The 13,186-nt window shown below is 38.1% G+C and overlaps 1 protein-coding gene across 2 annotated transcripts in view; it reads right to left on the reverse strand.

Moving 5' to 3' along the window:
* The window catches only part of CDK6 (cyclin dependent kinase 6), a 142,620-nt gene that overhangs the window by 15,121 nt on the left and 114,313 nt on the right, over window positions 1-13,186 (reverse strand). For both annotated transcript variants that reach the window (XM_080582567.1, XM_080582568.1), the window contains exons 6-7: window positions 5,293-5,343; window positions 1,228-1,363 (exon numbers count right to left, since the gene is read on the reverse strand). In XM_080582567.1, coding sequence (XP_080438693.1) covers window positions 1,228-1,363; window positions 5,293-5,343 — 187 coding nt within the window. The remainder of the gene's footprint in view (window positions 1-1,227; window positions 1,364-5,292; window positions 5,344-13,186) is intronic.

Below are 13,186 nucleotides of genomic sequence, written 5' to 3' on the forward strand. Positions count from 1 at the left end.
CTTCTCCTTTCCTTGATTCACCTCCAAATAGTTTTCCTCCTAGTAACCTTGTCTAACAGATCCAGCTCTCACTTTCTGTTCTTGTATCAGAATTTATATAATTTAATTCTTGAAATTTAACTCAGTGACTTCCTGTCCCCTTTTATTTATGGATCCCACTTCTCATCTTTTTGCCTAACAGTAACAACTTCCCACCTCACCATCTAGGCACAGGTATTTTTCTCTTCTTCTCTCCCATCATGTGTCAAGCTCACTGAGCTCACTGACATGCTTTAGTCCTTGTTGTTCTCAAAATCTTGTTATTTTCCCATGTCTAGCTTTCATTCCCAAGCTGCCTTCAAGCACAAAAGATGCATTTCTCCCATCATTTCAAGTGTCCAGATGTAGTCCACTTTACCACAGCTGTAGTTATAAGGACAGTGGAGAATGATCTGCTGTTATATAGAGATAACTTTGGCTGGAGCTAGGAACAGCTGAAGGCATGCAGCAAATCTTTCAAGATTTGCACTGACCCCACTCTACTGAGCTCAAGTGAACCAAGTTCTTTCAAAGGCTTCCAGAGAACAAATATAGCTAGATTTCAACAAGCACAGCAAAAGGCAAACTCTGAGGCAAGGCCATTCTCAATATTCAATTCCAAGACTGAACTTGAGGGCCAAGGTTTCTAAAATATCTATAGAAATGTTGGAAATAATCTAATTAAATTCAATCTTACCAGCTTTACCAGCACAATTTGTTTGCTTCTTTTAAATCCTGCCATGTTTAAGAGGCAATGATTAATTGGTGAATTCCAAATCGCAAGTTTTCAGCATTCTGTAGAACGCATGCAGATGTAATCTGCTTCTACAGCCTATTTTCTGCTTTGCACTGGGCCCACTATACCACGAAAAATGGCAGATCAGTTTCTGTACTCAGGTCAGGCTTATACCACAAGAATGGCTGAATCAGTGACACAACAGCAGTCAGCAAGGAGGATCAAAGCATATGGTATAAAGACATGTTGAACATGTACTTGCCTGACAGAGTTTCCTAGCCTCCAACTATTCTCACTTTTGACACCTCATGAGTCAAAGGTGGTGTCTTTGTACTGATGTTTCATAGATTTACATGAATTTGCCTATTTGCTTTTGAGTTTTTCTTTAATAACCTCATTAAATGGAAATATAAATGTTTCTTGGCATGTAGCTATCAATCACGTGGTTTGGAGAACAACAAATGGAAACTCACGAGAAGCAAGTCTTTGCCCAGTTCATCAATATCTGGTACAAATTTTTCAATAGGTTGTGCGGGTCTGGAAGCGAAAGCATTTCTTGGAAGGGCAACATCATTAGGCCAGTCTTCTTCTTCTGGGAGTCCAATTACACTGTGAAAGGCAAAACATAATGTCAGCTCTGGACATTTACACAGTCTTCCCTTTGTATTGAATATACTGAGTAGCAGTTTACTTTATGAGTAAGTCTTTTGGTTTAAATGAGATTAGTTGTACAGTAAGGCACTGATCACTGTGAATAGAGGGTGACGAGTGTAGGCCTTCAATGTAGAAATCATTCTGTGGCCAGCACCAGCACAGTTTTCTGGCCTAGGTCTCAATTTTATGAGTCTTTTTGTTGAAAAAAGGCTGAGTGCTTTGGAAGAAAGTTGCTCAGCTCTTGACTGGATGGTGCAACATATGTCACTCCAGGATGATTAAAAGCAGTACGTTTCAAAGGGGAATTGCATGCAAGGACCTTTATTCACAAGAATAGGGACTGAGAGAAGAGTATGGGTCAAGATGAGGGTAAGGCAATAAAAGGGATGTTTCATAATGCTTCAAAGCTATGTGCAGGAATTGTTGCCTAAAGTTAAACAATTTATTTGCTTCACAATACAGGTTTTAAAGTCTCAGTTCAGAAGTGGCACAGGACTCTAGTTCTTTATATCTTTACTTTCCATTGTATTTTAGTTGTTTTTTACCCTTGAATAAAATATTTGAATTTATTTTTTTCATTTCTGTCTTTATTACTTTAAATTATAGAAGGTATTTAAACTCATTAAATAAGTATGCTAAGATTTCAAAACCCAAATAAATGAAATAGTAGGTAAACCTCTAATGTTGGATCATGTCACATACATTTCATGTTTTAGTTTGATGTTAATGTTTGCAGTGGTGAGATGCCAATTTCTGATGGAAATTCTAGAAAAGACCACACAATACTTGTCAGATTTTATGGAAAATCAATTTTTGCAGCCTGTAAAGCTGAGATTTTTAATTGAAATGCTGACAGGGTAAGAGGAGAAGGAACATAAATACTTGGGTCTGCACTAAGCCCAACGCCACTAGGGAGCAGCATTGACCTTTCTCTTACTGAGGTTGGTAAGACTGGGTGAAGCCTAGGGTCAAAAACTTTGATGTAAGTCGTAGGTTACCTCACTGAACTTGGTGGAATTACTACACCTCTATCTACCTGGGTTTTAGATTGTAATTTGGCTCAGCTAAAAAAAAAACAACAACACAGCATGACTAGAAGGGCAAAGCAATTAAAATCTCAGGACAATTTCATTTTACTACATCAGAAAACATCACAGCTCTTGGGAAAACATGAGTTAAAACTGTATGAAAACCTAATTTTTTTATTTTATTTTTTATAACCACAGGTATGTCAGGAGTATGGGGCAATGCCCTTGGCCACAGTGGTTAAAGTTATGTGATTAGCTGTTCAAGGATCTGAACCTGTATTAAATGTAACACAAATAGCACCATAAGAGGATGGGAGAGTTAAATATTTTGAATAACCGTGACATTTAGCCTGCCATTCAAATGTGTTTGGTTAGTCCCATTTTTTTAATGTTTGCATGAGAGAGCATGAAGAGGGCAGAATAAGCACAGGCACAGGCAAAACTAACAAAAAGAAACGAGGAGGCAGCCTGTCAGACAGGTAGGGTGGAGAAGACCAAGAGTGGAAAGGAAAGATATTTTTAGTTACACACTCACGTAGTATTCAAAACTCTTAATAATGAATGTCTGAGTAGATGCCCTCACTCTGGTCTGGTAGCACTACCATTTCAGTGACTAAGTTTGGGAGTATCTTGGATGAGTTTCACCTCCTGCCAAAGGTTCAGGCCTGGTCTTGAGAAATGCTGAGTACTTTCCACTCCCATTGATCACAATGAGAGACAAGTCTGCTCACACCATTGCGGCATTTACCCTGAAATCTGTGAGGACATCCCACACGCTGACGGTGTCCTGGAAAAGCAGGAAATTGTTTTGGGCCACCTCCTAGGGATTTACCCTCAAACGCAGTGGAATTTTACCTGACGCAGATCAGAACGCACATGTAAAACAAAGGTAGACCACAGCCCGATTATCTGAAAGAATACATCAGTCCAGCATGCATGAAAATCCTGAAACTACTTTCTGTCCAAATTAGTCTGGAGAATGACTCACTACTGTAGAAAGAAACAATCCTCCTACAAGAAGAACTATGCCTAACTGTAGGGGGTTCTCCAGCTGTGAAAACACAAAATAAACACTATTTAGCATACCCCCCCTCGCCCCCAAACCCAAGCAAGAGACTTTTGAACTATTTAAGGAGAACTGCACAAAAAGAAACAAAAGCAAACTTTCTCTTTAAGTAAACGTGTAATAAGGAATTTATTCTAAAATTAGCACAGCATTTTCTTTTCTTGATGAATTCTTTCCTGCACAGGTAATCTCGCCCCCTAGGGATGAAAAGATCCCATCGGAGGTTGCTGCTACCAGCTATGCATTTAATCCTATCCCAATTAATTTGGATTTTTCCCCTTAAATGTAATAAACAAATCAAAATCCTTTAAATAAACCACAGCTATGTCTTTATTATTATTGTTATTATTATTAAAAATATGTCGCATGTATCAAAACTGTCTTCATTTAATAAAGCAGAACTTTGTAGGACTAAAAGAGTAGCTTTGGCAGAAGAAGAAAAAGTAAACTTTAAGGACTGATTTTTCTGGATTGTGCAGGAAGAGCTATTCAGCGCATGACAAATTAACCACGCAAGTGAGTCACATACACTGGTATGGTATGCAGGAAAAGGAAGTCAACTGTGTGAAATCAAGACCTGCAATTTAGGAACCTCATATTAAATAATGAAAATCCTTAGAAACAAATCTGTTATGATTTGCGAACTGGAAACATGGCTAAACAAAGAAATTCATTATTTATTCCAATTAAGCTCTTTTCCCTAGAAATTTTACTATCTTGTCTCTGAAATATGTTTAAAAGAGTAATGTTTCAACCTTTTTTCTCTCTCCCCGTTTCTGCTTTCATGCAGATCCCTAGATCCCTGCAGCCCCTCCATATAAAAGGGAAGACAGAGGTACTCAGGCAAATGAGCACTCATGCTGTAGCATGGGACCAGCTGTAGATGGGTCTGATTTCCTAATGACGTGCCATGTACATCGGATCTTAAATTTACACAGTTCTTATAAATTCAGAGCCATTCCTTGCTCTGAAGAGCTTTTATGAGGAAAAAGAAAGATATATTCCTACTTAATTATCATACTGGTAATCTCAATCATTTTATTATTTTTTTAATAAGAACATATTTTTGAAGAGAATTAATCTCTCTTAAACATCAGAGACTTCATAGCCTCTCCAACTCCTCAACATATTCTATGTATATGAAGAAGAAAAACACAAACTCCTAGAATTTTAAAATGGTTTTAAAATAAAGCCAATTAGTTAATTCCAACAAAACATATTGTATGCTGACATTCCTTCTGTTCTCACAGTTATCTGGACTGGTAAACATTTTAACAGGCTATGCAATATTTTTAATAGCTACTTTCTTATTTCTTATGCACAGAAGGCTTTTCCATGAAGAACCTGTTAGTAAACATCTTCAGCATTTCAGTTTAATTACAGTCTTATAGGTTTCTAATGTTTTCGGAAATCTACAAAGAAATTACTGAAAAATGAAAACTCTATATTTTTTGGTTATAAGTGAAGAGAATCTCTTGAATCTAACTTTGGGAAATTTCATGAATAGTATATGCACAATATGTTTAAGAGATTTAAAAAGCCCAAAACAGAAGTTTCTTGTAACTTCCTGCTGATGGCTGTTAGTTCTGCAGAACTATATTCCATGTTGCTTCCTCCTCCCACTCTAACGCAGAATGCACGGAAATATCAGGTTGCATAGGGTAGCAATAGGAAATATGTTCTAGGAATACTTTGTTCTAGACACATTATTGCATTAAAAACATGTCAAAAACCTCACAGTGTTTCAATATTAAACAGATATTGACATAATGCAACTAGATATTACTTACTCAAAGATTTTTCCTAGCTGATCAACATCTGAATTTCCACGGAAGAGTGGTCTGAAAGAAAAAAGAAATATTTTTAGGATACGACTTGCTTTAATTAATGTAAATTTATATTTGCCATTGACAGGTGCCAACGTAGGGTGAAAACGTTATTTTTCTGAGATCTCACTTCTTTTGCCTTCATGTTTTATCCAGTCTGTAAGTGTACCTTTCAAGTTCCTACTAAAATTGATAAAAAACAGGGCAGATGAAACATATCTTTGAATATGCTACTTTTGAGAATTTGTGTCCTTTAATGTGAATGAAATAACTTTTCTCACCTAATACTATCCTTTGAATTATATCATTAACAAAATATTTTTGATTATAATAAAGAACATACTTAAACAGCTATTTCAAGAGACAAAAACACAGTGAATGTCATGCAATTCATTAAAGTATAATAAAATTAAGGATGTGTTATTATGGTATAAATTCAAAATTAAATTCTCTGTATATCAGAAATGCACTCCTAAGTTTAAAGGGTCAAATAAATGACAATGCAATTATGAAGGTCTGTAAAGAATGGAGTGTGAAGCGATACAGAATTTACCTTGAAGGAGAGGAATACTTCTGCTGCATAAATAAAGATATATTCAGGAAAGACACAAATTAATAGGTGGAATCTCCAAAAGTTTTCAGAAAACACAGTGACTAAAAATGCTTTCAGAGAGTGGTACACACGTCTTCTTCTCAAAGTGCAATTTAAAATATCTTTACTCTTCTAATTTACAAAATACGATCACCCCATAGTGCCTAAAATAGGAAATTCAGATTTGTATGGTTGTATTGCTTTGTTTACCTGGAGTACAGTAAGATGTAATGAACAGTGCAATTTTATGTCTAAACTCCCAAGAGATTCCAGCAGATTACTGGTGGCTGATTAAGGATCCAGTCAAGACTAAGGACACCTGTGAAGAACAGGCCCCAGATGCTGTGTACTGTTTTCATTCAACAAGATGTGGTCACACACGGTAGATTACTCCAAGAAACGCAGTCCAGACGTGCTGCAAACTGAAATATTAACTTGGGTCAACTGCTAGTCTGGCTATACCTCTCTTTTGGAGTACAGCACAAGCTGTAAATTACGGTTACAACTTCCCAAACTAGTCAATGGAGCCGTGAGGACTTGACAGACAATGCACACGCCCATGTTTTCACTCTCAGGCTTTGATTCTGAAGAAAGGTCAATTCTGCTGCCTCTCTCTGCATACTCCTTTTCTTCTTTCTGAAAAAGGTCCTTAAAGGCTGTGATAACCAGAGATCTTACACTTTACAAAAGAAGACTTCTCCCATCTACACTGGGACACCAAGAAGTACCTGGATATGGTCCTTCCCCTCTCACTGCCCACATGCAGGAGCAGCTGTATGATTTGGGTCTCCTGTTGCCAACCATGTGTTAATTATGAGAAATGGTCGTCATACGTCTTGCAACTCTCACACGGACAGTAGAGCTCCATGTCACTGCTTATCTGTGGGTCAACACCAAATATACCAGGCAGATCCAGTGAACAGTGACAGGTCTCAGTTAGACATAATAATGTCTGCAGAAATCTGTGCCACCAAGAAAAAGAGCAAAGCAATAACTGGAACACATGTTGATGAACTAAACATGCATTTTGCGTCCGTCCATGTTTGTTGCCATCCAGGTCATGTCCTATCAATTTATACTGCAAGCTGCTTCGGGTAGGGACACTGAGAGGACAATTTCATCAAGACCAATTTGAAACCATATGACATCAGCTTTAAATTGATGGGCTAAAATGTGGTAGCCTGTTCAAGGGCTTTATTTATTATGACTGAATAAATCATAAATAATGGCAGACACTGCTTCTCAGATATACAGGATATTTACTAACAGCAGCCTCTTTGACAAGACTGTTTCAACTCAGAGGCTTCTGTACTTTATAAGCCTCGAGGTACTTGGCAATACTGACTTCTACAAAAAAAAAAAGAAAAAAAGAAAAAAAAAGAAAAAAGAAAAAAAGAAACATCATTCAGATATGAGCATCTACTTCTGTTGTCAGTTTTGAGCCTGATTTTCAGGATGGTCAGTAGCTATAATCCAGGTATTGTTTGTGGCAGCAGGTACACTCCATATCTTCCAAAGTCAGACAATATGACAACCTGAGAAGTTTTCTGAATGACTTCTTAAAATTATGAATATACGGTCTTTGTTACTCAGAAGAAAAGTTACTGAGAAATTCATTTTGGCTGTAGCACTAGAATATTGGGGCCTTTTAAACTACCAAAACGTACACAATCAAATAATCCTATCCATGCAAATGGAAAGCAGATTTAATGTTTTAAAATGTATGCTGAACCTTGTGTTAATGTGAAAGCTTGGCAAAGTCAGCTTTGTTCGCAAATCACCTTAGGCAGTGTCATGCCAAAACAAGTATGATTCTTGGGATTTTTAAGAGAGGTTTTTCCCATCGCTGCTGCTGTCTCAGATTCACTGAGGGCTGAAGAAGGAATTTAAGTTCTTTTGAATATATAATTATACAACACAAGGTGACCTTCCAACATACTTTGATATTTCATCATAATGAAGCATTATTAATTCATCTTTCAAACTCCTATCCATCCCACCATCATGACTACAGCAGAATGCCAACTCTAGGCTAGGCACCACTAATGTAATGAAATTTGCCTCATGAATTTTGGCTGGCAGTTCAATTGGAATATTGGACGGATGATTGGGGAAGTAGATCCACTTAATCAGCAGCTGTATGAAGAGCTCATCTCACATTTTGGCGCTAGTTAGTCTTTACTAATGAGTTGCCAGCACTGCAAGTCCAGTACACCATGTATGGCAAGTTCCACCTCAAGCTGATAATTTTTTAATGCTATTCTTAAAGGTGGATGATGGTAGCTCTCCCAGTACCACTGAACTGGGAGCATACCCAGCAGCCACAGAAATGTAAAATCTCACCTTTGTTCTTTGTGTCTTTCACTTGACTCACTCACCCACTCACTCCCTGAGGTTTATTTATGCAAGCTGAATCCAGAAGTCCTTACTTGGGGATATATTCTCCTCTCTGTGATGATAATCTGTGTAGGACTGGTTACACTTTGAAAGATTGATTTTGTTGAATTCCTTCTTTATTACTAGAGAAAGGCATGGACCTGGCTCTGTCTCCTGTGACAGAAACTGTGTTTGTCCTCTGACTTCAACAAACTCCTAAAACCTGTGTATGTGTGTCTCAGGAAAGAGGAGATATTCCAGTGGAGGAAAGGGCTATACACGAGAATACACTTAGCTTCTGTGTGGTTCCTTGATCCTCTCAACTGACTTTGACTGACTCTGACTTTTCCCTGACTTTGCTTACTTCAAAATCCATGCTCTGAGGGCTCCAACACCATTGCTATTACAAAAAACCACAACTGAACAAGGAAGAATATGGGATAGAAAAAATTACGCTGCACCAAAAAGCAGATTTAATTTCCCTATTAGTTCAAAAAAGTCTCAAATGCTGTCATGATCCCATACGTTCCTATTTTTGTTGGTTGCTGGTTTTGATTTTTTTTTGGGGGGGGGGAGAGGGAGGGGGAGAAGGAGAAGGGAGGAGGGAAATGTTTCAGGGACTCTACAGGTGTCTATCTTATTTGACCAGTCCTTCTCTAGTTCCTTGGAGCTAGACCTTTATCCAGTGCCTCTGAAAAGAAGCTGTCCACTGACTGGAGGCAAAAACCTTTCATTTCTAATCTGGGACCAGAGTGCCCTTAGCCTACAGTTGTGAAGACGAGCTGGAGACATCATATTATCCTATCCTGATAAAATAAATGAGTTAATGAGCATGTCCTTTTGGAAGCTAGGAGCTATAGTGGAACAAGATCCCGAGGTACAGAATGGACGTGCACCTACACAATGAAATTGATACTAGCTATGAGTCTGCATTGTGACTGTTTTCAGAGGATAAATCTATCTACCTTTTTATATCACAGTCCAACACAAAGAAGGATGTAACTCCTGGGCTGCACTAGGAGGACTGTTGCAAGCAGGTCAGGGGAGGAGATCCTTGCCTTCTGTTCAGCACTGACGAGATGCTGGAGTGCTTGGTCCAGTTCTGGACTCCCCAGTACAAGAGAGACAAGGAAGTACTGGAGAGAGTCCAGTGAAGGACCACAAAGATGATGAAGGGGCTGGAGCACCTCTCTTATGAGGAAAGGCTGGGAGAGCTGGGACTGTTCAGCCTGGAGAGGAGGAGGCTCAGGGGGATCTCACCAATGTATACAAATACCTGAAGGGAGGGTTTAAAGAGGACAGAGCCAGGCTTTTTTCATGGTGTCCAGCAACAGGACAAGAGGGAATGGGCACAAGCTGAAACACAAGAGGTTCCCGCTGAACATCAGGAAGCACTTCTTTACTGTGCAGAATACGAAACCCTGGCATGGGTTGCTCAGAGAGGCTGTGGAGTCTTCCTCATTGGAGATCTTCAAAAGCCACCTGGACATGGGCCTGGGTACCCTGCTCCAGTTGTCTCTGCTTGAGCAGGGGTTTGGGCCAGATGGCCTCCAAGAGGTCCCTTCCAACCTCAACTATTCTATGATTCTGTGATAACTCAAAAATAAAAGTACGGATCACGACATAAGGTTGCAATGTAAAACCCCACAAATCCTCAACATGTTAGCATCTGCTTATAGTTTAGAAAGACTTACACCACTAATCCTTTGGCTGAAAGGCTCTCATACTTACATTTAGCTGAACAAATTAGATTTCACCATTCACCAACTTTATGCTCTTTTCTCTCTTCCAAAGGAATATACTCAGTTCATGTTGTTTCATGCTGATTTTCCCCTTCACTGATTATTCTATCTATCTGAACTGGAGATGGGTGCCTGAAAGGTTGAGTACTTTATTTCATAGACACTGTGTTTCATGTCTGTGCTACTCAGTAAAAACTGAGATATAAACATTTGCTAAGCAAGTCTCTGTGAAAAAATTCTCCCTGGTGCAACTCTGCTAACATGCCAAAGCAATTCTAAAAGTATTGTATACAATGACAATGCAATGACACCCCAGAGATAAATGAGGTTTAACTGTAAACTGACCACATTACTTCTAGGCTTTATTTTCAGCCTGTGGTCCACAAAACAAAGACAGTCCATAACTTAGTGTAAGAAAAGTTAGAATTTTCATAGGGATTGGAACTAAAGGTGTTGATAAATGCTGCTCTAGCCTACTCTGTAGTGCAACCACAAGCGAAAAAATATAAAAATCTAGCTATAAGAATACATGCATCGAAGCACAGGAAAATAGTTCTGCAGGTTTCTTGTCAGTGGCTGACGTTTTGAGTCAATTAGTGAAATTCTGATTGGAAACTTTTTCAAATTCTGATACTGAGTGATTAAAATGCAATAAAATGGATATGTGGGAGAAAGCTCATGTAAAGAAAAACAGCATTGAGGAGGGGAAAAGAGCAGTCAAGAAATTATTTTTCTAACCAAAACATTACAGAGCTATTATGGCAATTCTACTCTTGCCAGTACAATTGCCTCCAAGGCTAGATATGTAAGAACGAGATATGTAAGAAATAACTTCCAAAATATCTATCTGGATTCTGTCTGCTAGCCCATTAGCTTGGTGTGGTGAAAACAGCAGCTGGGAATCCGATCACCATCCTTGCAACCATGGAAAAACAAGAAGGATAATCTCTTGATTAGTGACTTGAACATGTATAATATTCATGGTGAAAAGTCTGTATATTGACAATCCAGATATACCAAATGAAGTCATAAAAGAACTCCCTAAAATCAAAAGAGCATCATGGATGGGAGAGATACAACTTGCTTTTTGAGCAAGTAAGGCTGAAAAGGCAGCAACAAGTGCTGGGAAGAAGAGCAGCAATTTCAGAACAGGTAGCTGCTGCTTTGAAGGCATTAGAGAGACAAGCTGTGGAAGCTGGTAAAAGAAAGACCATGGTAATTTGACATAGTGGAAAGAAAAATACAAGGGGAAAGATTATACCAGCAGTGCATGAAAGTGGCACAGGGAATTTTTGAAGTTGGAAAAGTTGGAGTAATTAAGTTTAGGAGTTTGTATGCCTGTGTGTATAATAAGAGCAACAAGGTGACGGTGAAGAAACTAAAAAAGCTAAAGCCAAGAAACATGTGCCAAGGAATCCTGGATCATGCCATGGGAAACCTGCCAAGCTACATAGTCTGTGACTCAGAGATATATTTAAATGTTTTTTTTTCTTTTCTTTCCTTTTCTTTTTTCTTTTTCTTCTTTTGCTTCATCCTCTTTTGTTGTTGTTGTTGTTGCTGTTTTCTTTCTCTTCTTTTTCTTTTTTTCCTTTTTCTTCTTTTTCTTCTTCTTTTCTTTTCCTTTTCCTTTTTCATTTTTATTGCAAAATGTGAATAGTTTGACAAATAATTTTGTCAGATTTGTAGTTACTTGTTATGAAGAAAATATTTTTCATTTTTAGAATTAAAAACAAGTAAGACCTAAAACTTGAATGATGAGATGACTAGAAAAAACATGATCTGGACTGTCCTGTGGAAACCTTTATTCAGAGGGATTATTGCTGAGATGATTCCTCACTCTTATTCCCACCACTGGTTTTCTTTGATAGATCCCCTGGACAAGTGTGTACAGGCATGAAAAGAAAAACTAAAGCAAGATATAAGGAAAATACATATATCCCTATTTAAAGATGACCTTTCCAATAGGTTTCATGAATATGGTAAGGTACAAAACTTTATTCTGAAGACAGGGCACAGCTGACAACATTGCATGCTCTGGACAGTTACCCACTTCCAGTCGCAAGTGACTTGCCTCAGCTGTTGTGCAATTCAGAGTTCTCATTTTAAATGTAACATTTTTTTGTACTTCTCCCTCTTCTTTCCCTTTAATAATATATCTGTGTGGGTGGGTGCCAGACACTGCATAGGAAGAAGTTACTTTGTGTGGAACTTGATCACAAATTGCTTAAAACTTGAAACTTAAGAAACTTCTCCTACATATAAAAAGAAAGATGACATGGATGCACATTAGGACTGAGAAAATACTGTTCAGGTAGAATCTGACAAAAAATGGATCAGACATCTTAAGTTTTTCAATTAAATAGCCAACATTTTTTACTTGAAATTTATCATTCTTCAAGTAGGATAGTACCATAATCATGAATAACATCTCTACGATCATTTGGGTTGTATCAGTATTAAACTATTGTTAGAATCACATCTAATGCATCAACAGAATTGCAATAATGACTATTTTCTCTAAAGTTTCTCATGAACTTTTTGAGTATTACTCAATAGGCAACGGCAGAAAAAGGAAAACAGGCAGTTTCTGAAAAGGTGCTGCAAACATCCAGTGCTGTAATGTGTTGAATGTGCTCCCCTTTCCTATTTAAAATGAAGCAATGAATTCTAAAACTAAAGACAATATTCTGACCCTCGAATGCACATACAGTCTATTTCCTAAGAAGCTGAGAAAGCAAGTTGCTTTCTGAACTTGCAGATACAAGCCAGCAAGGAAAAGACTCAGTTCAGTGAGCCTCCAGGACACCACCCATGTAGAGGTCCAAAGCTACAAGCCATTGGTGTCCAAAAGGAGGTAAAAAGGAAAAATAGAAAATAATGTTGCTAGTAAGAGAAAACACACTAAAAAAGATCTGGTATCATTTTGTCAATGCATTTTTGGGTTAAGATTGCTAACCAGATCACCATTCCGTGGTGTGGGTTTTCATTATTAGAAGTTTGCATGGTTTTGCTACAAATGTTTGCATTACATGGAGATGTTGGATTTTCTGAGCATTTTTAACATACAGGTTGGCAGCCTGGTAAGAGCCAGGATTGTAAAGGGGTTCGATTCACAAGAAATTTGCAGGCAGACATACCCGTTCCCTTT

This window comes from Anser brachyrhynchus, assembly GCF_964034855.1.
Source record: "Anser brachyrhynchus genome assembly, chromosome: 2".
NCBI lineage: Eukaryota > Metazoa > Chordata > Aves > Anseriformes > Anatidae > Anser > Anser brachyrhynchus.